Consider the following 25,116-nt stretch of genomic DNA (forward strand, 5'->3'; position numbering starts at 1 on the left):
ATAAATAAATTGCCATGTATGTTTTTTTCTTGCTAAAATAAATAAATAAATAAAAATCCTTAAGAAAATATTAGCATACAACAGTGAGCAATAAATAAAAAGAATCAGAACCATGACTAAGTGGGATTTATTCTAGAATACAAGGCTGGTTCAAGATGCAGAAATCAATTATAAGGGTAAAGAAGCAAAATTACATAATCATATCAACTGCTGCAAAATAGGCATCTGGAAAAATTAAAAAATTTTAATTTTAATTTTAATTTTAATTTTAATTTTAAAAAATTAAAAAAGCACTCATGACTTAAAACTCCAGAAAAGGAGGAACAGAGGGAAATGTCCTCAAATTGATAACGACAATCTATAAAATACCTACTGCTAACATTATACTTAACAGTGAAGACAGAATACTTTGAAAGATTAGGAAAAAGAGGGATGACTCTTATTCAACATAGTGCTGGAAGTTCTAGTCAGAACATTAAGGCAAGAAAAGAGAAGCCTGGATGGTTCAGCTGGTTAAGTGTCTGCCTTTGGCTCAGGTCAAGATCCCAGGGTCCTGGGATCAAGTCCCACATCGGGCTCCCTGCTCAGTGGGGAACATGCTTCTCCCTCTGCCTGCTTGTGCTTTCTTATCTCTCTCTCTCTCTCAGTGACAAACAGAAATAAAATCATCCCTGTTTGCAGATGACATAATTTTCTACTACATAGAAAATTCCCAAAAATTTTAACAAGAAGTGTACAAAAACAAAAACACAGAACAAAACAACTCCTAAAACAAGAAATGAATTCAACAGGGTGGAGGATACAAGACAAAAATATAAAACTCCAATTCGAAAAGATACATACACTTCTATGTCTATAGCATTACTTACAATAACCAAGAAATGGAAGAACCCAAGTATCCATCCACAGATGAATGGATAAAAATGTGGTACAAACATACAATGGAATATTACTCTGCCATTAATAATAATAAAAAAAAATCTTGCCATTTGCTACAACATGAATTGACCTGCAGGATATTATACTAAGTGAAATAAGTCATACAGAGAAAGAAATATTACATGATTTCACTTATAAGCAGAATCTAAAAAACAAAACAAATGAACAAGCAAACAAAAACCAAACAAACTCTTAAACACAGATTAACAAATGGGTGGTTGCCAAAGGGAACGGGGTGGGGGGCGAGGAATGGAAGGGTGGATGAAATAGATAAAGAAAAAAATCCACTGTATTTCTATATGCCCAGGAATGTACACATGGACAGCAAAATTTAATACATTATCAGTTATAATTGCTAAAAAAAAAAAAACAGAAATAAATCTAACAAAACATTTACATGACTTCTATACCAGGAAGTACAAAATACTAAAGACAAAAATCAAAGCTCTAAATACAGGGAGAGACATGGCATGTTCATGGAGAAGATTCATTCTCCCCAATTTGATCCCAGGTTTCACACAATTCCGATTAAAATCCCAGCAATATTTCTTGTAACTATACACAAGATTATTCTAAATGTATATGGAAAATCAAAGAATCTAAAACAGATTAAAATGTTTTGAAAAAGACAACTATAATAGAGGAATCTGTCTATTCTATTTCAAGACTGAACTATCCTATTTCAACTTTCAAATAACTACTGGTAAAGGGACAGACACATACATCAATGGAAAAAAGAAAATCCAGAAATAGATCCACAGAGATATGTCCAACTAATCTTGGGAAAAGGTATAAATGCAATTCAACCAAGGATAGACTTTTCAACTAATGGTGCTAGACCAACTGGACAGTCAGACTAAAGCATGAACTTTCAACTAATCCTCATTTCTTTTAGCTCAATTTTAACTCCAAATAGATCACAGACTTAAATGTAAAACATAAAACCATGAAACTTTTTTCTAAAAAGATTTATTTTGGGGGGGGCAGACAGAGGGAGAGGTAGAGAGAATCTCAAGCACGCTCCCCACTGAGCCCAGAGTCTGATGTGGGGCTCCATCTTACAACCTTGAGATCATGACCCGAGCTGAAATCAAGAGTTGGACATTCAACCGACTGCATCACCCAGGCACCCAAGCCATGAAACCTTCAGTACAAAACACAGGAGAAAATCTCTGGGCTCTAGAGCTAATCAAAGCATTCTCAGACTTGACAGCAAAAAGCAGTATCCATAAAAAGAAAAAATGATAAACAACTTCATCAAAACTAAAAACTTCTGCTACATACAAGACCCTGTGTGATATTGTGACTTATAATAAGAAATACATATCTGGTCCTTATTTCCTAAAGTTCCTAAAACCATTAACATTTCCTAAGAGAAGAAGTTGTACAATGTCTCTTGTCACGTTAAGAAAGTAACTTTCAGACCTCACCTAAGGACTAGAGACTGGGTTGACAGAGGAACCAACCATATGACTGAGAGCTGGAACATTCACTCCAGAGGGGAAGGGGGCTGCAAGTTGGCTCAGTCATCATGCCTATGTTATGAAGGATCTGTAAAAACTCAAAAGCGTGGGGTTCAAAGAGGCTCCAGGTTGGTACACACATGGAGATTCAGGGAGAATGGCGTACCTGGAGAGAATGGAAGCTCTGTGCCCTCTCCCCATACCTTGCCTTATGCATCTCTTCCATCTGGCTGTTCCTGAGTTCTATCCTTTTATAATAAACTGGGAATCTTGTGAGTAAACAGGTTTCCCGATTACTGTGAGCCACTCCAACAAATTAATCGAATGCAAGAGGGGGTTTGTGAGAACCTTGGTCAGAACCACAGGCAAGGAGCCATCATGTAAGACTGGACCCTTTTAGCTGTGGAATCTGATGCTATCCTTGGGTAGGTAGTGTCAGAATTTAGCTGAATTATAGGACCTCTAGCTGCTGTCATAGAATGGCTTGCTGGTGTGGGGGAAAGCCTCCCAGCACTGGAACTGGGTGTGTTAAGTGGATAAGAAGACTCCAAACTGGGAAAACAATATTTGCCAATCACATATTTGACAAAGGCCTAGTATCTAGAATATACTACAGACTCCCCAAACCAAGAGTCCAATTGGATAGAACATGACAAAGACAGAAAACTATGCCACAGATGATGACATAGAGATGACCCATAAGCACATGCAAAGATGTGCAATACCTTTTGCTAACAGGGAAATGCAAAAAAAACAAACAAACAGACAAACAAAAAACCCCGCGAGGATATCAATACACATCTATCAGAAAGGTTAAAGAAACAACAGTGACAACACCAAGCTGGTGAGAATTCTGAGTAACTGGATCACTCACTTATCACTGGTGAAAATGTTAGATAGTACAGCCACCCTGGAAAACAGTTTGGTCAATTCCTAAAAAACTAAACATGACATTAACGTATGACTGAGCCAGCTGCACTCCTAGGCACTTCTTCTAAAGAAATGAACACTTATGTTCACATAATAACCTGTACGCAGCTCATGCTTCATCCATAATAGCCAAACACTGGAAACCAGCCAGATGTTCTTCAACAGGTAACCAGTTAAACAAACCATGACATGTCCATACCACGGAACACTGCTCATTAATATAAAGGAGCAAAACATGCAAAAACCGGGGGAGGAGTCAAGATGGCGGAGAAGTAGCAGGCTGAGACTACTTCAGCTAGCAGGAGATCAGCTAGAGAGCTCATCTAAAGATTGCAAACACCTGCAAATCCATCGGCAGATCGAAGAGAAGAAGAACAGCAATTCTAGAAACAGAAAAACAACCACTTTCTGAAAGGTAGGACTGGCGGAGAAGTGAATCCAAAGCGACGGGTAGACCCCGGGGGGAGGGGCCGGCTCCCGGCAAGCAGCGGAGCAACGGAGCACAAAATCAGGACTTTTAAAAGTCGGTTCCGCTGAGGGACATAGCTCCGGAGGCTAAACCGGGGCGAAGCCCACGCGGGGTTGGCGTGACCTCAGGTCCCGCGGGGTCACAGAAGGATTGGGGGTGTCTGAGTGTCGCAGAGCTTGCGGATATTGGAACGGGAAAGCCGGCTGCAGAGACAGAGCCCACAGAGCCGACAGTAAGCTTGCAGCTCGGAGTTGCCTTGAACCGGCCGCAAGCTCGGTGAGCTCGGAGCGTGGCCGGAGGTTAGGCAGACGTGAGTTACTAGGAGCTGTTCGCTGAGGGCGCACAGGGGAGCGGGGCCCAGGGCTCTCGGCTCCTCCGAGCGGGAGACCAGGAGGCCGCCATTTGTATTCCCGTCCTCCAGAACTCTACGGAAAGCGCTCAGGGAACAAAAGCTCCTGAAAGCAAAGCCGAGCAGATCACTCAGCCCGGCCCCTGGTAAGGGCGGTGTAATTCCGCCTGGGGCAAAGACACTTGAGAATCACTACACCAGGCCCCTCCCCCAGAAGATCAACAAGAAATCCAGGCAAGACCAAGTTCACCTACCAAGGAGTGCAGTTTAAATACCAAGGAGAGAGCAGCAGAATTCCAGAGGAGGAGAAAACAAACCACGGAACTCATGGCTTTCTGCCTGTGATTTTTTTAGTCTTGCAGTTAATTTAATTTTTTTCTTTTTCATTTTTTTTTCTCTTCTTCTGCTAAAATTTTTTATAACTTTTACCCTTTTTTTTAACGTTTTTTTAACTAGATTATCTAATGTATATATATTTTTTTCTTTTTTATACTTTTCTTTATTCATTTTCTTTTTTTTAATTCTTTATTTTTGAACCTCTTTTTATCCCCAAATCAGAAGAGATCTTAATCTCTTCAATCTTTTTTTTCCTTAATTTTTTAAATTCTTGATTGAATTTTTAATTCAATCTCTTTTTTAAATTTTTTTTCTTTTTTTTTTTTTTCCTTTCTTTCTTTTTGAGCCTCTTTTTATCCCCAAATCAGAAGAGATCCCAATCAGAAGAGATTGGGAGATCCCAATCAAAGGAGATCCCAATCAGAGGAGATTCCTCACTCAATCGTGAGAGGGGAGAAATCCCCCCTCACGATTTGGGATCTCTTCTGATTTGGTTAAAGCATATTTTCCTGGGATTGTTGCCACCCTTTTAGTATTTTACTTGCTCCTTCATATACTCTTAGCTGGACAAAATGACAAGGCGGAAAAATTCACAACAAAAAAAAGAACAAGAGGCAGTACCGAAGGCTAGGGACCTAATCAATGCAGACATTGGTAATATGTCAGATCTAGAGTTCAAAATGACAATTCTCAAGGTTATAGCCGGGCTTGAAAAAGGCATGGAAGATATTAGAGAAACCCTCTCGGGAGATATAAAAGCCCTTTCTGGAGAAATAAAAGAACTAAAATCTAACCAAGTTGAAATCAAAAAAGCTATTAATGAAGTTCAATCAAAAATGGAGGCTCTCACTGCTCGGATAAATGAGGCAGAAGAAAGAATTAGCGATATAGAAGACCAAATGACAGAGAATAAAGAAGCTGAGCAAAAGAGGGACAAACAGCTACTGGACCATGAGGGGAGAATTCGAGAGATAAGTGACACCATAAGACGAAACAACATTAGAATAATTGGGATTCCAGAAGAAGAAGAAAGAGAGAGGGGAGCAGAAGGTATACTGGAGAGAATTATTGGGGAGAATTTCCCCAATATGGCAAAGGGAACGAGCATCAAAATTCAGGAGGTTTAGAGAACGCCCCTCAAAATCAATAACAATAGGCCCACACCCCGTCACCTAATAGTAAAATTTACAAGCCTTAGTGACAAAGAGAAAATCCTGAAAGCAGCCCGGGAAAAGAAGTCTGTAACATACAATGGTAAAAGTATTAGATTGGCAGCTGACTTATCCACAGAGACCTGGCAGGCCAGAAAGAGCTGGCATGATATTTTCAGAGCACTAAACGAGAAAAACATGCAGCCAAGAATACTATATCCAGCTAGGCTATCATTGAAAATAGAAGGAGAGATTAAAAGCTTCCAGGACAAACAAAAACTGAAAGAATTTGCAAACACCAAACCAGCTCTACAGGAAATACTGAAAGGGGTCCTCTAAGCAAAGAGAGAGCCTACTAGTGGTAGATCAGAAAGGAACAGAGACAGTATACAGTAACAGTCACCTTACAGGCAATACAATGGCACTAAAATCATATCTCTCAATAGTTACCCTGAATGTAAATGGGCTAAATGCCCCAATCAAAAGACATAGGGTATCAGAATGGATCAGAAAACAAAACCCATCTATATGTTGCCTCCAAGAAACTCATTTTAAACCCGAAGACACCTCCAGACTTAAAGTGAGGGGGTGGAAAAGAATTTACCATGCTAATGGACATCAGAAAAAAGCAGGAGTGGCAATCCTTATATCAGATCAATTAGATTTTAAGCCAAAGACTATAATAAGAGATGAGGAAGGACACTATATCATACTCAAAGGGTCTGTCCAACAAGAAGATCTAACAATTTTAAATATCTATGCCCCCAACGTGGGCGCAGCAAACTATATAAACCAATTAATAACAAAATCAAAGAAACACATCAACAATAATACAATAATAGTAGGGGACTTTAACACTCCCCTCACTGAAATGGACAGATCATCCAAGCAAAAGATCAACAGGGAAATAAAGGCCTTAAATGATACACTGGATGAGATGGACATCACAGATATATTCAGAACATTTCATCCCAAAGCAACAGAATACACATTCTTCTCTAGTGCACATGGAACATTCTCCAGAATAGATCACATCCTCGGTCCTAAATCAGGACTCAACCGGTATCAAAAGATTGGGATCATTCCCTGCATATTTTCAGACCACAATGCTCTGAAGCTAGAACTCAACCACAAGAGGAAGTTTGGAAAGAACACAAATACATGGAGACTAAACAGCATCCTTCTAAAGAATGAATGGGTCAACCGGGAAATTAAAGAAGAATTGAAAAAAATCATGGAAACAAATGATAATGAAAATACAACGGTTCAAAATCTGTGGGACACAACAAAGGCAGTCCTGAGAGGAAAATATATAGCCGTACAAGCTTTTCTCAAGAAACAAGAAAGGTCTCAGGTACACAACCTAACCCTACACCTAAAGGAGCTGGAGAAAGAACAAGAAAGAAACCCTAAGCCCAGCAGGAGAAGAGAAATCATTAAGATCAGAGCAGAAATCAATGAAATAGAAACCAAAAAAACAATAGAACAAATCAACCAAACTAGGAGCTGGTTCTTTGAAAGAATTAATAAAATTGATAAACCCTTGGCCAGACTTATCAAAAAGAAAAGAGAAAGGACCCAAATAAATAAAATCATGAATGAAAGAGGAGAGATCACAACTAACACCAAAGAAATATAAACTATTATAAGAACATACTATGAGCAACTCTACGCCAACAAATTTGACAATCTGGAAGAAATTGATGCATTCCTAGAAACATATAAACTACCAAAATTGAACCAGGAAGAAATAGAAAGCCTGAACAGACCCATAACCAGTAAGGAGATTGAAACGGTCATTAAAAATCTCCAAACAAACAAAAGCCCAGGGCCAGATGGCTTCCCGGGGGAATTCTACCAAACATTTAAAGAAGAACTAATTCCTATTCTCCTGAAACTGTTTCAAAAAATAGAAATGGAAGGAAAACTCCCAAACTCATTTTATGAGGCCAGCATCACCTTGATCCCAAAACCAGACAAGGATCCCATCAAAAAAGAGAGCTATAGACCAATATCCTTGATGAACACAGATGCGAAAATTCTCACCAAAATACTAGCCAATAGGATTCAACAGTACATTAAAAGGATTATTCACCACGACCAAGTGGGATTTATCCCAGGGCTGCAAGGTTGGTTCAACATCCGCAAATCAGTCAATGTGATACAACACATCAATAAAAGAAAGAACAAGAACCATATGATACTCTCAATAGATGCTGAAAAAGCATTTGACAAAGTACAGCATCCCTTCCTGATCAAAACTCTTCAAAGTGTAGGGATAGAGGGCACATACCTCAATATCATCAAAGCCATCTATGAAAAACCCACTGCGAATATCATTCTCAATGGAGAAAAACTGAAAGCTTTTCCACTAAGATCAGGAACACGGCAGGGATGTCCATTATCACCACTTCTATTCAACATAGTACTAGAAGTCCTAGCCTCAGCAATCAGACAACAAAAGGAAATTAAAGGCATCCAAATCGGCAAAGAAGAAGTCAAATTATCACTCTTCGCAGATGATATGATACTCTATGTGGAAAACCCAAAAGACTCCACTCCAAAACTGCTAGAACTTGTACAGGAATTCAGTAAAGTGTCAGGATATAAAATCAATGCACAGAAATCAGTTGCATTTCTCTACACCAACAACAAGACAGAAGAAAGAGAAATTAAGGAGTCAATCCCATTTACAATTGCACCCCAGACCATAAGATACCTAGGAATAAACCTGACCAAAGAGGCACAGAATCTATACTCAGAAAACTATAAAGTACTCATGAAAGAAACTGAGGAAGACACAAAGAAATGGAAAAATGTTCCATGCTCCTGGATTGGAAGAATAAATATTGTGAAAATGTCTATGCTACCTAAAGCAATCTACACATTTAATGCAATTCCTATCAAAGTACCATCCATCTTTTTCAAAGAAATGGAACAAATAATTTTAAAATTTATATGGAACCAGAAAAGACCTCGAATAGCCAAAGGGATATTGAAAAAGAAAGCCAAAGTTGGTGGCTTCACAATTCCGGACTTCAAGCTCTATTACAAAGCTGTCATCATCAAGACAGCATGGTACTGGCACAAAAACAGACACATAGACCAATGGAACAGAATAGAGAGCCCAGAAATAGACCCTCAACTCTATGGTCAACTAATCTTTGACAAAGCAGGAAAGAATGTCCAATGGAAAAAAGACAGCCTCTTCAATAAATGGTGTTGGGAAAATTGGACAGCCACGTGCAGAAAAATGAAATTGGACCATTTCCTTACACCACACACAAAAATAGATTCAAAATGGATTAAGGACCTCAATGTGAGAAAGGAATCCATCAAAATCCTTGAGGAGAACACAGGCAGCAACCTCTTCGACCTCAGCCGCAGCAACATCTTCCTAGGAACATCGCCAAAGGCAAGGGAAGCAAAGGCAAAAATGAACTTTTGGGATTTCATCAAAATCAAAAGCTTTTGTACAGCAAAGGAAACAGTTTTCAAAACCAAAAGACAACTGACAGAATTGGAGAAGATATTTGCAAACGACATATCAGATAAAGGACTAGTGACCAAAATCTATAAAGAACTTAACAAACTCAACACCCAAAGAACAAATAATCCAATCAAGAAATGGGCAGAGGACATGAACAGACGTTTCTGCAAAGAAGACATCCAGATGGCCAACAGACACATGAAAAAGTGCTCCATATCACTCGGCATCAGGGAAATACAAATCAAAACCACAATGAGATATCACCTCACACCAGTCAGAATGGCTAAAATCAACAAGTCAGGAAATGACAGATGCTGGCGAGGATGCGGAGAAAAGGGAACCCTCCTACACTGTTGGTGGGAATGCAAGCTGGTGCAACCGCTCTGGAAAACAGCATGGAGGTTCCTCAAAATGTTGAAAATAGAACTGCCCTATGACCCAGCAATTGCACTACTGGGAATTTACCCTAAAGATACAAACGCAGTGATCCAAAGGGGCACGTGCACCCGAATGTTTATAGCAGCAATGTCCACAATAGCCAAACTATGGAAAGAACCTAGATGTCCATCAACAGATGAATGGATCAAGAAGAGGTGGTATATATACACAATGGAATACTATGCAGCCATCAAAAGAAACGAAATCTTGCCATTTGCGACAACATGGATGGAACTAGAGCGTATCATGCTTAGCGAAATAAGTCAAGCGGAGAAAGACAAATATCATATGATCTCCCTGATATGAGGAAGTGGTGATGCAACATGGGGGCTTAAGTGGGTAGGAGAAGAATCCATGAAACAAGATGGGATAGGGAGGGAGACAAACCATAAGTGACTCTTAATCTCATGAAACAAACTGTGGGTTGCTTGGGGGAGGGGGGTTGGGAGAAGGGGGGTAGGGTTATGGACATTGGGGAGGGTATGTGCTTTTGGGTAAATTGGAAGGGGAGATGAACCATGAGAGACTATGGACTCTGAAAAACAATCTGAGGGGTTTGAAGTGGCGGGGGGGTGGGAGGTTGGGGTACCAGGTGGTGGGTATTATAGAGGGCACAGCTTGCATGGAGCACTGGGTGTGGTGAAAAAATAATGAATACTGTTTTTCTGAAAATAAATAAATTGGAAAAAAAAAAAAAAAACATGCAAAAACCTGTGTGAATCACCAAAGAATCAACCTGAGTGGGAAAAAACCAATCTCAGAAGGTTACATATAGCATGATTCTACTTATACAATATTCTTGAAATAACAAAACTATATAAATGGAAAACGTATCAGTGGTTGTCTGAAGTTAACAACTGAGCTGGGGCAAGCTCTAAAAACTAAAGAGCATTTGTCCAAAAAAAGGTCCAATCAGTGAAACTATCCTTCTGAGAAAGAAGCATGAAACCTAGATGTCAAACATGAGAGGATTTTTCTGAAATGGAAGATCAAGGGAGCCTCAAAAACTAAGGTGCCTCAAAGATTGTCCTACCCGTCCCCAATACTTCAAAGGCTTTCATATACATTAACTCAATGTGAAAAATCTATGACTGATGACCCTCACTTCAAATAAAGTTTGTGAATCCTTAGAGAAATGAATAGAGTCAAAGGTTTGTAAAATAAATAATGCAAGATTATAAAGCCTGAAACTACTAAGAGAACATAAAAATAGTAGCTGCCTCTGGGATGAGAAAGGGACCTGAAGAAGAGGGTTTTCACACTCTGTAATGTCCTGTTTCTTTTGCATTAGAAAACGGACACAAAAGTGACGCACTATTGTTAATTCTTATAGTCAGGATACAGATACATGTTGCTACGTTTTACATTTTTGTTTTGCAAAGTTAAAATAAGAAAATGTCAAAAGTACGCTCACCATAGGGTGACAGAACAGATCTACAGACGTCTATTTTAAGAAGCCTCAGCCAAGTCCAGCCTACACAGAAAAACACTTTCCAAAGAACCACTTATAAAGCTAATACTTGTTGAATATGGTTTTACATACATCTGTAGAGGTATTATTTACGTTTTTCCATTTCATTTGTTTTTGTGAAATTACTGTTACCTTTATGATATGAAATGAATTTATAGGAATAAAAACCTAATTTTACTACCTACAGATTCTTTTTTTTTTTAATGTCTTTTTTTTTTTTAAGAGTTTATTTATTTGTTTGATAGACAGAGATCACAAGTAGGCAGAGAGGCAGGCAGAGAGTGAGAGGGAAGCAGGATCCCCGATGAGCAGGAACCCCAATGCAGGGCTCAATCCCAGGACCCTGAGATCATGACCTGAGCGGAAGGCAGAGGCTTAACCCGCTGAGCCACCCAGGTGCCCCACTATTTACATATACTTAAGAAATAAAGAGTACAATTCTTAAAGACTTCATTATGTGAAATAAATTTAAGAATTTATTATAGGGTAAGATGGATACAAGATTGGCAAAGAATCACCTAATGTGATTAAAAAAATAGGTAATGACATTTTATTAAATGACTTTTAATCTTGCTGATTTAAAAAACATATTTCCCAATAGTTCTCAATGGATCAATTATGCCCTCAAATTCTAATGGAGTAATGAAGTCCTCATAAAACTACAGTCTTAAAAAAATGATCAAAAACTGATTGTTACTAGCAGGTCCAAATGGCTCAAAAATTTTTTACTCATTGATTTCTGCACTTTGTGAGTCTCCATTTTTTGAGGTTTGAATACAACGGGGAAAAAAGCTGTTTATAGTATGATGAAATAAAGTATGACTTCAGGAATGCATCATCAGAATACAGATTTAATCAAAACAAAGGATAGAAAGCAAAGCTGGGCTAGGAGTGAAGGAGAATACAAAGATTAACAGTCTGCAGGTGGACAAGAAAGAAAACCACTGGGGTATATCTAAGGAACCAATGAATTTTGGGGAGGAGTGAGCCTGCAAACCCCTAGCAAAAGAAAGCCCTATTGTGGCTTCTCTAGACTCAAAGACATACATACAAACCCCAAGAAACACAAATACAGGAAGTCATACCTTTCAGGCCTAAAGTCTGCAACTGAAACAGTTTTCCCAGTTCAAAAGGTAGAACTCGTAACAGGTTGTTATTTAAATGGAGTTCCCTGTGGACATAAAAATTCCATGTCAGAAGATATATTACCTTTTAACTCATAGCTAAAATCAGCAATATGGTTTCTAAGAATATAATCTTGTAAGAATGAAAAAACTGTATTGCATATTCCAATGTCTAGTACAGTGCTTCACAAACAATAGATGGTAAAAAACAAAAAACAAAATAATCCCAAACTGCCACAGACCAATACATTTCTAAAACACAATGAAAAAATGAATTATTAGAAAAATGAGATGAGAAAAAAAATCAGACCAACAAGACACAAGCCCTAATTTTTAAAGAGCATTAAATTCAACAGATATAAAACTACTCTGACATGTTGCATATGTCACTGTAGGCCGACGACACCATCTGCAACTGCACAGTCCACATGCCACCCCAGGAGCAGCACTGACCCAGCACACATGGAGTCTACCACACAGTTTTAAGAAAGTGGAAATGATAAACAAAGTAACACATGAATCATTAAAGGAGAATTAAAATGATCATGTAGCACCAACTGAAAATAGTTTATGACAGCTACAAAACTAAGTCTATTGTTAATACTTCTCCAAACTAAATAAAATTTCAATTTAGTAATAATGGCAGCTATATTAACTGCCAATGATTATTTTAATGACTTTTTTTGGTACAGATAACTATAACTATCAAAGGAATCTTCAGTAGGAAAAAAAGACCCAAGAGTGAGACACAATTTTCTCCAATAACTTTTATTTGTCAATTTTTAAATGTGAATAAGTACTACTTCTATAACCCCTAGTTCTTGGAATTTAAATGAACCTTGGTTATTACTTAGTGAACCAGAGGTCAATGAATGGTGAGGCCATAAACCGAACCAGAACAACTAGTTCTAAATAATTTGTTTCTATTTATTTCCACATATATCACATGGGAAAGGAGGTCTTTTAAGGAGATTAAAAATGGTCATAGTATATACTAAGTAACTAAGCCCAAAACAATGTCAAAAAGCTGGACTAGGAGCAATAAAGAAACTCTCACAAGGTCTTATTCCTTTTTACTACACAGCAAATGGTAGAAGACAGCAAAAAAGCCAGTGGAATCAGAGAAAAAGAAAGTAATATGAAGTGGGGCAAGATTTTCCATTAGGATTAACAAAATAACTGGAAATTAGCTTTACATTCAATTTGGGTAGGTTCCATCTACCCTACAAAACAGAGATAATAAAATAAATAGCAATCACCATTTATTAAATAAAATAGTGTCAAGCAGGAGGCTAATAGTTTCTTACTCATTATTTCAGATATATCTAATCTCAGCCCTGGCTAGGTAACTATTATACAGCAACTGTATACAGGACAAAAGTGCTCAGCAAGGTTAAGAATCTTGCCCCAAATCACACAACCTATAAATGGCAAAGTCAGGATTCTAAATTGAACTGTGTGACTCCACAGCCTATCTACCACCTATACTCCACACTATAGTTCCCCAAATCCAATGACTAATTCTAGCTTCAAGTTCAGGCTTTATTACTATCACACATACAAGCCCAGGAATGGCCAAAAAGGTTTCGCTCATTTGCAGTGGTTTCCAGGACACCATGTTAGCCATGGTACAATGCCCCAGAATGTTAAGAGGGAAAAGCACCACCACCATCTGTCACAGGTGAGTGCGTAGGTGGGATAATATAACTGCCTTCTATTTGCTGACCCCTACTTTGTCCAAATATCTTAAGAATAAAATATATTACACAAAATAAAGCAATAAAACAAATTTGAGGCCAAGAATCTACTGGATTTATTTGTTGGCTGACATTCAATTTTCCCAGAAAACTTTACAAAGAGGATACAGTTATGTTTGCTTTTTGTTCAAATACCATTTAATTGGTAGTGTTGTTTCCTGGCAAAATAAATGCTCTATTTTGTTCTTAGAGGGTATAAAGTCACATAGCAAGTAGAATCTGCACACCTGAGTGATACCATGTTTCCGAGTTCTGCCGGTAAACTCCGGATTTTATTAGAGGACAGGTCCAGATACACCAGATTGTGAAGCTTGGCAATGTCTGAAGGAATGCGGGACAGGGAATTGTCACTGAGATGCAAAGCTGTCAAGTGAGTTAGTGACCACAACGATGAGCTTAAGCTTCTTACTTTTCCTGTAAGAGAAGAAACAAATGGGAAAGGATTATATAGCATTCTCTACATTATGGTCCCTGGATTAAGTAACATTTAATGTTCCAGTGAGTAAAAATTTATTACACAAAAAATTGTGAAGAAGGGTTTAACAGGAGAAAGCTTACCTATTCTAGGACAATGCACTGCTACGATTAGGTTATAAACTCTCCTTAGCAAACTTTAAAAAACCTCAACGTTTAGACTGCATCAGCATTTTTAAGGGCACAACAGTTAAGACTTTATCCTTTAAAGTTGCCTTACCTATGTACATGAAAGAAACAGTACAAATAATTTATATTGATAATAAATCCAGTATTTTACCATGATTAATTTAAAATTATGCCAAAAAAATCAAACCCATTATCTCAGAAGCTGTTCCTATCTATACTCTAGAAAACAAGAATTCTGCCTGAAAACAAAAGGTAAACAATATATTCTCAGCTTAGCAAAGTTTTAAGACCAGTGTACCCAAATGGTAATTGCATCAAGAATCATGTAACTAAAAAAAAGCTGCACTGAAAATTACAAGTAAAAATAATTGCCCAGACACATTACAGATATGAAGTCATATATATCAAACAGTAGCAGACACACGATTGAGTAACTAAGAAAAGAATAATTAATTTCAATGCAACATGAAATCAGTAGTTTGGTACATACAGATAAGATGACAACCATTTCTACAATCCATCTAAGAACTAAGAACTTTCCCCCTATCTCTTTAATACCCAGGACCTAGTCTGAGACAGAATGAAACAAACAGCCGTAACAAAAATACACTAGTCTTTACGAACTGATTTTCTACTGGCTAAAAAAGCAATCTTGAGAGTTCTAATCAAGATGGAGTAACAGGAACCAAATTTACTATCCTACTTGGACAACTATCATATCAGAAAATATAAGTGAATCAACAAATTTCAGACATCAGACCTCAACCAGTGCAGAAGAGTGACCCCTGAAGGACCACAAAGAAGGCAAGCCCTACAGTTGTCTCAGCTTGTGAACAGCAGCACAGGGAGGGGATCCCAGGGGCAGCACATTGATCTCACCTAAGTTCTGGAGACAGGGAAGCCAAGAGGACTAGAATTTACAGAGGCAGAGTACCAGACAGGAGAGAGATGAACAGACAAAAAAAGTCTGGAGATGGGAAAAAGGTCCCCCCACAAGTTTTCAGCTGAGTATCGATCAGTATAAAAATGTGAGAAATTGCCTGGGCCAGAGGAACACCCAAAAGAAGCAGAAACAACAATCCCCAGGAATACAGAAAACTAAGGCTAGCTGGTGTTCCCAAATACCAAAGGGAAAGATCTCGCAATTCAAAAGGTGCCAGACTTAGAGAATCAGTCCCAGACTAAAGACCATTCTGGTCTCACCTAAGAAAGTTAAAGAGCAAGCCTCAAAAGAATTAAACTGTTTCTAACCATATCCCAAAACAAAGCTCAATACATGTTACAGGAATACAAAAATATGCCATCACCCAACAAGGCAAAATCCTTAATGTACTGCAAGAAAATAAATCCTATGAACTTAGTAACTGAACAAAAACATCTTTCAAAAATGAAGGCAAGTTACAAGATGAAAAGAGCTATGGAGATGGATGGTCGTGATGGTAGCACACCATTTAAAATGTATTTGATAAAAACCTTCCCACAAACAAGATTCGAGAACAAGAGAGGTTCACTGGTGAAAGCAACCAAACATTTAAGGAAGAACTAATAATAATTCTACAGACTGATCCAGAAAACTGAAAACAAAAAGATACTTTCCAATTTACTCTATGAGGCCAACATCACTGATACCAAAATGAAATAAAACTAGTGCAAAAAAAAAAAAAAACTACAAATCAAATCTCTCATGAACATAAACGCAAATTTTAACAAAATTTTAACAAATCAAATCCAACAATATATTAATAGGATAATGACCAAGTAAGATCTGTGCCAAGAAATCCAAGGTTTATTAAACATTTGGGGAAAAAAAGATTCAAAAACTTTTCTTAGAAAAGAAAGTCATCTATGTAGATATAGAGAAGCATCTGACAAAAATCAACATTTAAAATCAGCATTTAAATGAAATCACGAATTAAATTTTTTAAAAAGCTCTCTCAGTAAGCTAAGAATAGAAAATTCTTCAATCTTGACAAAGGGCAGCAATAAAATTAGTGGCAAGGGAATGAATGCTTTCCTCCTAAGAATAGAAACAAACCAAGGTATGTCCACTATCACCACTCCTGTTCAAAATTATGCTGGAAGTTTTAGCCAATGGAATAAGACAAGAAAAATTTTAAAGTAGAAAGACAGAAGTCATGTATATCTGCAAATGGCACAATCACCTGTGTAAAAGCCCAAGAATCTACAAAAATACTATTAAATAAGTGAGTTTAGCAAGGCTGTAGAACAAAATATCAATATACAAAATATCTACTGTATTATATATAGCAACACACAACCAGAAACTGATATTTAAAATAACATTTACAACAGAACCAAAATTATGAAAAAGAGGCAATTCTAACCCCTCCAAAATGTGCAGGACCTGTGTACTCAACACTACAAAACACCCTGAAAGAAATCAAAGAAGTCCTAAAAAAGTAGAGAGGTATACAAACTTCACAGATCAGAAAATTCAGTATCATTAAGATATTGTATCTCCCCAAACTGGTTTACAGAGAGTGACATGGTCACAATCACAATGCCACCATGTCTGAAACTGGCAAGTTGATTCTAAAATTCACGTGGAAATTCAGAGGCCTTACAAAATTCAAAACAACTCTGAAAAAGAACAAAGCTGGAAGACTAACACTACCTGATTTTAGGACTTACATGTAAGAACTCTCAAACTCAGTAAGAAAACAACCCAATTTTCTTCTTTTTAAGGTTTTATTTATTAGAGAGAGAGAGACCGTTAGAGTGAGAGAGAGAGCACAAGAAGAGGCAGAGGGAGAGGGAGAAGCAGACTCCCTGCTGAGCAGGGAGCCGGACTCCAGGACCTCTGGATTAGGACCTGAGCTAAAGGCAGATGCTTAACCAACTGGGCCACCTAGGCACCCACAACTCATTTTTCAAAACAGCTAAAACATTTGAACAGACACTTTACCAAAGATGACACACAGATGGCAAATAATCACATGAAAAAAAAATGTTCAACATCAGCATCATTAGGGAAATGCAAATTAAAACCACAATTAGATTTAAAAATAATTATAAAAAATAAAACCACAATTAGGTATTACTGCACACCCGGAAGAATGGCTAAAATTAAGACTTCCTTGCCAAGTGTTGGTGAGGATATGGATCAAAGATACCTAGCACAAATGTAAAATGAGAAAACCTCTTTGCAAAAGCAGTTTGAGTTTTTTAAAAAGTTAAACCTTAACTTCCTTATGATCAGTTTCATTCTTTGGTAGTCGTCTCAGACAAGTAAGAGTTTCACACACCACAAAGAATTGTATATAAATGTAGTTGTATTTGTAATAGCCAAATACCAGAAATCATCCAAATATGTTCAACAACAAGTAAATGGATAAACAAACGCTGACATATCCAAATAATGGAATAGTAATAAAAAGAATGAACTATTAAAAACCCAACTGCATGAATGAATATCAAAGTAAGTAGAGAAGTTAGACCAAAAAGGGGTGGGGGAGACATACTATATCACTCCCTTTATATAAAAATTCTACAAAATGTAAACCAATCCTATGGTTTAAAAAGGCAGAACAATCCCCAATCCCAGGGACTGGGGAAGGGGCTGGAGAAATGAAGGAGGTAAGGAAAGGGAATTACAAATCTGGGGAATGATGGGTGTGTTCCTTGAGTGTTGTGATGGTTTCAAAGATGTACACACAGATCCAAATATAGCATCACATCATTCACTTTGCATACATACTAATCATTACATGTCAACTATACCTCAATACAACTTTGTAATAAAATCTTACCTTGATCTGAGAAAGTGTCTTTCCTCACTGTGCAATAATTAGAAAATATAGCATAGCCTATTTGTAAAACAAATTTACTTTTCAGTTCATAAAACTAAAGCACACAGCTAATATTCAGTATAAATATTTAAAACATCACAAACTACTGAGTGCGTGTTTTGCCCGTGTTTCATCCTCAAGACACCACTTAGTGAAATTCATTTTTATGCGCTTTTATACTTGAACTTAATAGGAAGTATACAAAATTTTCAATCAAGAAGGTAACCAGAAAGGAAACCAAGAAGTCTATAAAGAAGGAAAGGGGAGGGGGGAGGAGGAATCAAGTATAAGAGTCATGTATAAAGACATCAATCACACAGGGTTGAAGGGAAACAGAAGACTCAGATCTCAACCATATACAGAAAAGTAAAACTGAAATAAATTTCTAAATGCCGAAAAAACAGAAAAGTAATGGAAGGCAATTTCTAAACATAACGCAAACCCTAAAATCCAAAAATGAACACTGTCAGGTTTGAATTCATTTAAACTCAAAACCTCTACAATGTGGACATGCCAACATGTATGGCAGTCAAAGAGAGAACACTCATTTATTCAGTGAACTTTCAGGGACTGGTATGGGGACAGAATGGTAAATACAAAGTCCCTATGCTCAGGCAATAAAAAATAAAACAAAAATAGGAAAATGAACAACAGATAAAAACAAGTAAATTATTCAAGAATAAACAAAGGGTCAAAGGGTCAGTTAAGGATTTCAGTAATAAAACATATGCAAATTTTAACAATAAAATATTCATTTCTATCAGACAAACAATAAAATAAAATTAGTATCCAGTAACCACAAGGCTAAGAGGGTTAATGGATACACTCATTCATTATGGGAAAACTACCACTATATTTTGAAACCAATCCTGTAACAGCTACTGAAAGTTTAAATGTGAATATCCCTTGCCCCATCACAATTCCTCAATTAGACCAATCTCTACTGATGGAACTAGATAATACAAGAAATTAAGGTCTCTAATTTTTGAGAGAAGTCAATGAACAAGACAGTCACTTTCTGAGATTCTGAGGTTATCTGTTTACTTCTCCAAAGAATTGTACATTTTCATATGCACCCAAAAGTTTATATTTAATTTTAAGCAGCTTTGTGAGTTGAGAAATGCTGGGATTAACCTGACTTTAAATTAAGGTGTGTTTTCAGAAGTAGTTCCATCTTAAAGTATCCAGAATCCTTTACTGTTAAATACCAGGAGATGGGGGAATCTAAATAAGTGTTCCCCGAAATCAGAAGGGCAGTTTGCAAACACTAAATGGACCAGGTGTAATTAACATACTTATAAAGAAACCAAAATTATTACCTCCACATATGCAGATTAAGAAAAAAAAAACAAGAAAAACTATTGAAATTCTAAAACTGACATTTTAGAAGAAACAGCAATCACAGCTGATTTCCATTCTTCCCAGACTCTGTATTTGTGAATTCTACTCCCTCCAAGTTTACTTATAAACCCAAAAGCTCTGTCACTGATTCACAAACATGCAGAGTAGCAAAACCAACAGTCACCCAGAACAGTTCCCAGATGGGGTCCAACAAGGCAACACTCTGGCCTGTCACTCTACCATTCACGATGAAACACATGCCTTTTATGCTGTCTATTTAATGCCACAGTTTTTGAATACTTGTGCTTTCTGTGGCTGATTTGGGGGGTCTTAAACGGTCCCTAAGCATGATGCTGAAATGCTAAGTGCAAGGCAGTGACCTGCCCAGTGTTTTGAGTAAGCTTCATTCAGGCATCAGTCACAGTGTCCACGTGTTCAAGATTAAGGAGCTGATGGCAGACATTAAATAAGCTATCTTTAAAACTAACACAAGGGACGCCTGGGTAGCTCAGTCAGTTAAACAGTCTGCCTTTGGCTCAGGTCATGATCCCAGGGTTCTGGTATCAAGTCCTACATGGGGCTCCTTGCTCAGCAGGGAGCCTGCTCCCACCTCCACCTGTTGTTCCCCCTGCTTGTGCTCGCTCGTTCTGACAAATAAATAAAATCTTAAAAAAAAAAAATAAAACACTTAACACAAGCTTATGTATTGATCAACTGATGAAAATGTTGTGGCTAGAGGTTCATAGTAATGTAACCATGTATCAGCTCACAACTCCTGAAGCAGTTAAAGACCAGGACTTTCAGGCTCATTGTAGCTAGGTAAACTGCAGCTTCAGAAAAAGGAAGGAAGCAGTCTGTGTTGTAAGAATGGCAAACTGGATTCCAAGGGAGAAAAGGGCCCTGATTAAGTTACATGAATTACAGGAAGAGCACAAAGGAGAACAATTGGAAGATCCTCGATAGTGCTTCATTTAAACACAGTGGAGTTGATGGGGAAGGAGATGTACTCACACCAAAGCATGTGAGTTAACAAATGGAAGTTTTTGTTTGTTTGTTTTAAAGATTTTATTTATTTATTTATTTATTTGACAGAGAGAAAAATCACAAGTAGGCAGAGAGGCAGGCAGAGCGAGAGGGGGAAGCAGGCTCCCTGCTGAGCAGAGCACCTGATGTGAGGCCTGATCCCAGGATCCTGATATCATGACCAGAGCATAACACACTTCGGGCACCTGGAAGGCAGCAGCATAACCCACTGAGCCATCCAGGTGCCCGAACAAATGGAATTTTTGATCCACGAAGGAAAACACAACTGCAAAGGTACACTCATTAAATTTTGGTGGGAATTCTGGTCTTAAATGCAATGAAAGAATGCTTGCTCAAATTAGACAGACCTAGCTTAAGTAAAATAAGGTTAGCCGGAAGGTAAAAAACCTAGAACCTGAGAATGGAAAAACTGAGACAAGTATTAGAAAACAGAAAGCGAGAAAGGTGAGCCTCTCAGGTTCAATATATAATGACTGCTGCAGTGTGATGCTGATGACCACAGGAACTAATGCTAACTCCTGTCAGGGGACCTCCCTCGGCAGTCTGCTCTACCGCCAAGTAACTGTTTGACCTGAGGAAAAGGAAATGTTTGTTGCAAAGCTCAGTAACTAACCAGTTATGCCTCTTACACTTTTCTAAAATACTTGATTTTTGTAAAGATTTTATTTTTAAGTCCTCTCCCACCCAACATGGGGCTTGAACTTACAACTCCAAGATCTATAGTCACGGGTTCCACCAACTGAGCCAGCCAGGTGCCCAGTTAATAAAATTATCTTTTTTTTTTTTTTTTTTTTTACTTTTTAAAAAAGATTTTATTTATTTGACAGAAAGACACAGCAGGAGAGTGAGTTCAACTCAAAATGAGTTGAACTATACATGATTCTATAATGTGATTTTAAAAAGAAAAAAGTGAAAAAATGATGGAACTATAAGACCTTCAAACTTTTTTTTTTTTGCTATAAAAGATTTTCTAATACTGATCTGAGGTTAAGAAAGATTTAAAAAACATTACAGGTTAGAATCCTCACAGTTTTAACTGCATATTTCACTTTTAAACTTGATTCCCTACAATGAAAGAGAAATAGATCATTTTATACTTGTCCCATCCACTCATTATGTACATCTTCATTATCATAAGTTCATATCATCTCTAAGGAAGATAAGCAAATGGCCAATAAACACATGCAAGAATGCTCTGATTCATGAGCCATCAGGGAAAGGCTAATGAAAGCTACAATGAAGTACTTCTTTTACCCCCACTAAGATGGCTAAATCAAAAAGACAGATGTAACAATTGTTGCCAAGGAGTACAGAAATTAGAACCCTCCTACAAGGCTGGTTTAGAATGTAGAATGATACAAAAACTTTGAAGAACAGAGTCTGGCAGTTACTCAAAAAGTTAAGCATTTCCCATATGATACATTAATTCCACTCCTAAGTATCTACCTGAGAGAAATGAAAATGCCCACATAAAAACTTAAACACAACTGTTCAGAGTAACATTACTCTTTAGAGCCTATACGCAGAAACAATCTGTGCTACTTTATAACAAATACGTATTTGGGGGGGGCACTTTGGTGGCTCAGTCAGTTAAGCATCCGACTCTTGGTTTCAGCTCAGGTCATGATCTCAAGGTCCTCAGACTGAGTTCCACGTTGGGCTCCCTGTTCAACACGGAGTCCTCTTGTCCCTCTTCCCCCTCCCACCACCACTTGCCCATACACTCTGTCTCTCCCATAAATAAATAAAACCAAGAAAGAAAAGAAAAGAAGAAAAAAAGAAAAGAGAAAGAAAATACACACACACACACACACACACACACTTGGTCTTCACCTCTGTTTCCAACATGGAACTCCTGAAACCCTTGGAATATCCTAAGGGATCAAGCAGTAAAGTGCCTTTTGTTATCATAGGTGCCTTTTCAAGGACACCAGAGTTTAAGGTTAAATAAGGGGACTTTTAAAACCCCCTGGAATGGAGACTGGTTGCCAGGGAAGCCAATCAGGATAAGAAGGTTGAAAGTTTCAGTGCCCACCAAGCTCCTTCTCCCCCTCCCCCACCAACAATCAGGGAGGAGAGAGAGGTAGGAGATTAGATCAATCACCAGATTTAATCACCCACGCCTAGGGAAGCCTCTGAAGGAATCCCTCAACTATGGAGTTCTGCGCTTCCAAGATGAAGAATACAGGGAGGTATGGGGAAGGGTGAGGGGTCTAGAAAGATCACGGAAGTTTCTTATCTGTTCCCTAAAGACCGCCCTATGCATCTCTTCCTTTTAGCTGTTCCTGTGCTCCTATAATAAACCAGCAATCTAGTAAGTCAACTCTTTTCCTGGTTCTGTGAGCTGATACAGCCAATGAAACCCAAGGAGAGGGTCCTGAGAACCTCTGGGTTTAAAGCTCCTCAGTCAGAAGCACAGGGTAACAACACAGACTTGTGACTACTGTCTGAAGTCGGTGGAACAGTCCCCTGGGACTAAACCTGTAACCTGTGGTACCTGACACTAACTGTCAGAATTGAGACGGTATCGAGAATTGCTTGATGTATGGAAAATCCACTCATCTTGGGTCAAAGTGGAGTAGAATTATAACAGAGTACTGAAAGTAGAGGAGTCACACAGGAGTGTGTCTTTCCATAGATAAAGAAATGGGACGATATCCACACATGGAATATTATTCAGTCACTAAAAGGAATGGGGTACTGACACGTACTACAACATGGCTGAATCTTGAGAGCATTATGCTAATGAAAGAAGGCAGGCACAAAGACCACATGTTGTATGATTCCATGTACATAAAATCGTAAGAGCCAAATCTATAAATGTAGAAAATAAATTACTGGTTACCTAGGGCCAGGGAGGGGATTGGAGGAAAATGGGAAGTGATTGCTAATGAGTACGTACAGGGTTTCTTCTGGGGCGCTAAAAATGTTTCAAAGTGACTATGGTAATGGTGGTACAACTCCGTAAGTACACTAAAACCCTGTGAACCATACACTTGGAGTGAACTGTAGGATATGTGGATTATATCTCAGTAAAACTGTTACATAAAAAAAATTTACAGCATAACAAAAAACAAAATTACAAGCAGACAATAATTTGTATATATATAATATATTTAAAAATAAGTGAAGACCCGGGGCGCCTGTGTGGCTCAGTGGGTTAAAGCCTTTGCCTTCGGCTCAGGTCATGATCCCAGGGTCCTGGGATCGAGCACCACATCAGGCTCCCTGCTCAGTGGGGAGTGTGCTTCCCCCTCTCACTCTCTGCCTGCCTACTTGTGATCTCTGTCTGTCAAATAAATAAATAAAATCTTTAAAAAAAATTAAAATTAAAATTAAAAAAATAAAAAATAAGAGAAGACCCTATTTACAAGAACCAGAAGGTAAAATACCTAGGAATAAATCTAATAAGTGTATTAGGCTTAAGGATACAAAAAGGAACAAACAGAAAGACTTCTACAATTCACCCTAATTTATAAAATAACAGGATCATGATAAAAATGCCAGAACTAAATAAGTTGATCCTGATTTTCATTATTTAAAAAAAAAAAAAAAGCCAAGTGTCACATGTCAAAATTATAAAGGCATATTAGGGGAGATGCAAAGCCATCTGTAGCACTGTTTGTCACAGACTGACCATCACTATTGTACTACTCAAATTACAGTGAAAGAAATAGTATGGTTACAGGAGAACTGTCTCTATCCTTATTTAGAAATCTCTCCACAATATAATATCACATGAGAAAAAAAGCACAGTGTAGAAATCTATATTGTCTTTTGAATTAATAATTAGGTATGGAGTAAGAATCTGTATTTGTATATGAACAGAAGGACTCCAAAGGAATGCAGAAGAAACTCCTGACCCTGGGTGTGAATGCATATGTGTGTGCACGCTTGGAGGTATAATGGGGGGGTTGTGTGAAAGGGAGACCTCCACTCTATGCTTTTTTAGGTTCTCCATGTCCCCTCTTCCTGAGATGTCCTTAACTCCACTTTCCCCTGGCTAATATCATTAACTCAGTAGTCAGCTATTCTAGGATACTTTCCCTGATCCTTAGCCAGGCTGGCTAAGACCGTCTTAAAGAAAAGACAGTAGGTCAGGCTTTTTGTCCTATATTTATTATGGTTTTACAATTATCCTCTCATGGGAGTCTTCTCCTACAGCCTGCAAGACTCCTAAAATCTTATTTCCCATCACCTACCACATCATAAGTTTCAGAATAAATGAGTAACATATAAGTGATTTCCAGTAAGTTAGTGATGGCCTCAAAATTCCTATTCCAGACGTCCTCCCTCCTCTTGAGGTTCCTTCCTCTCGTGTTTACCTGTTCCCACTCTAAACTTCCACAAAGCAGACACCAGGGTCACCCAAACAGCAGACAGCTGTACAAGCTGAAAACAT

General features: G+C 37.9%; 1 protein-coding gene across 3 annotated transcripts in view; it reads right to left on the minus strand.

Moving 5' to 3' along the window:
• The window catches only part of CNOT6 (CCR4-NOT transcription complex subunit 6), a 75,714-nt gene that overhangs the window by 16,956 nt on the left and 33,642 nt on the right, over positions 1 to 25,116 (minus strand). For all 3 annotated transcript variants that reach the window (XM_044262384.1, XM_044262367.1, XM_044262375.1), the window contains exons 3-4: positions 14,145 to 14,331; positions 12,122 to 12,207 (exon numbers count right to left, since the gene is read on the minus strand). In XM_044262384.1, coding sequence (XP_044118319.1) covers positions 12,122 to 12,207; positions 14,145 to 14,331 — 273 coding nt within the window. The remainder of the gene's footprint in view (positions 1 to 12,121; positions 12,208 to 14,144; positions 14,332 to 25,116) is intronic.

Source organism: Neovison vison, chromosome 1 (assembly GCF_020171115.1).
Source record: "Neovison vison isolate M4711 chromosome 1, ASM_NN_V1, whole genome shotgun sequence".
NCBI lineage: Eukaryota > Metazoa > Chordata > Mammalia > Carnivora > Mustelidae > Neogale > Neogale vison.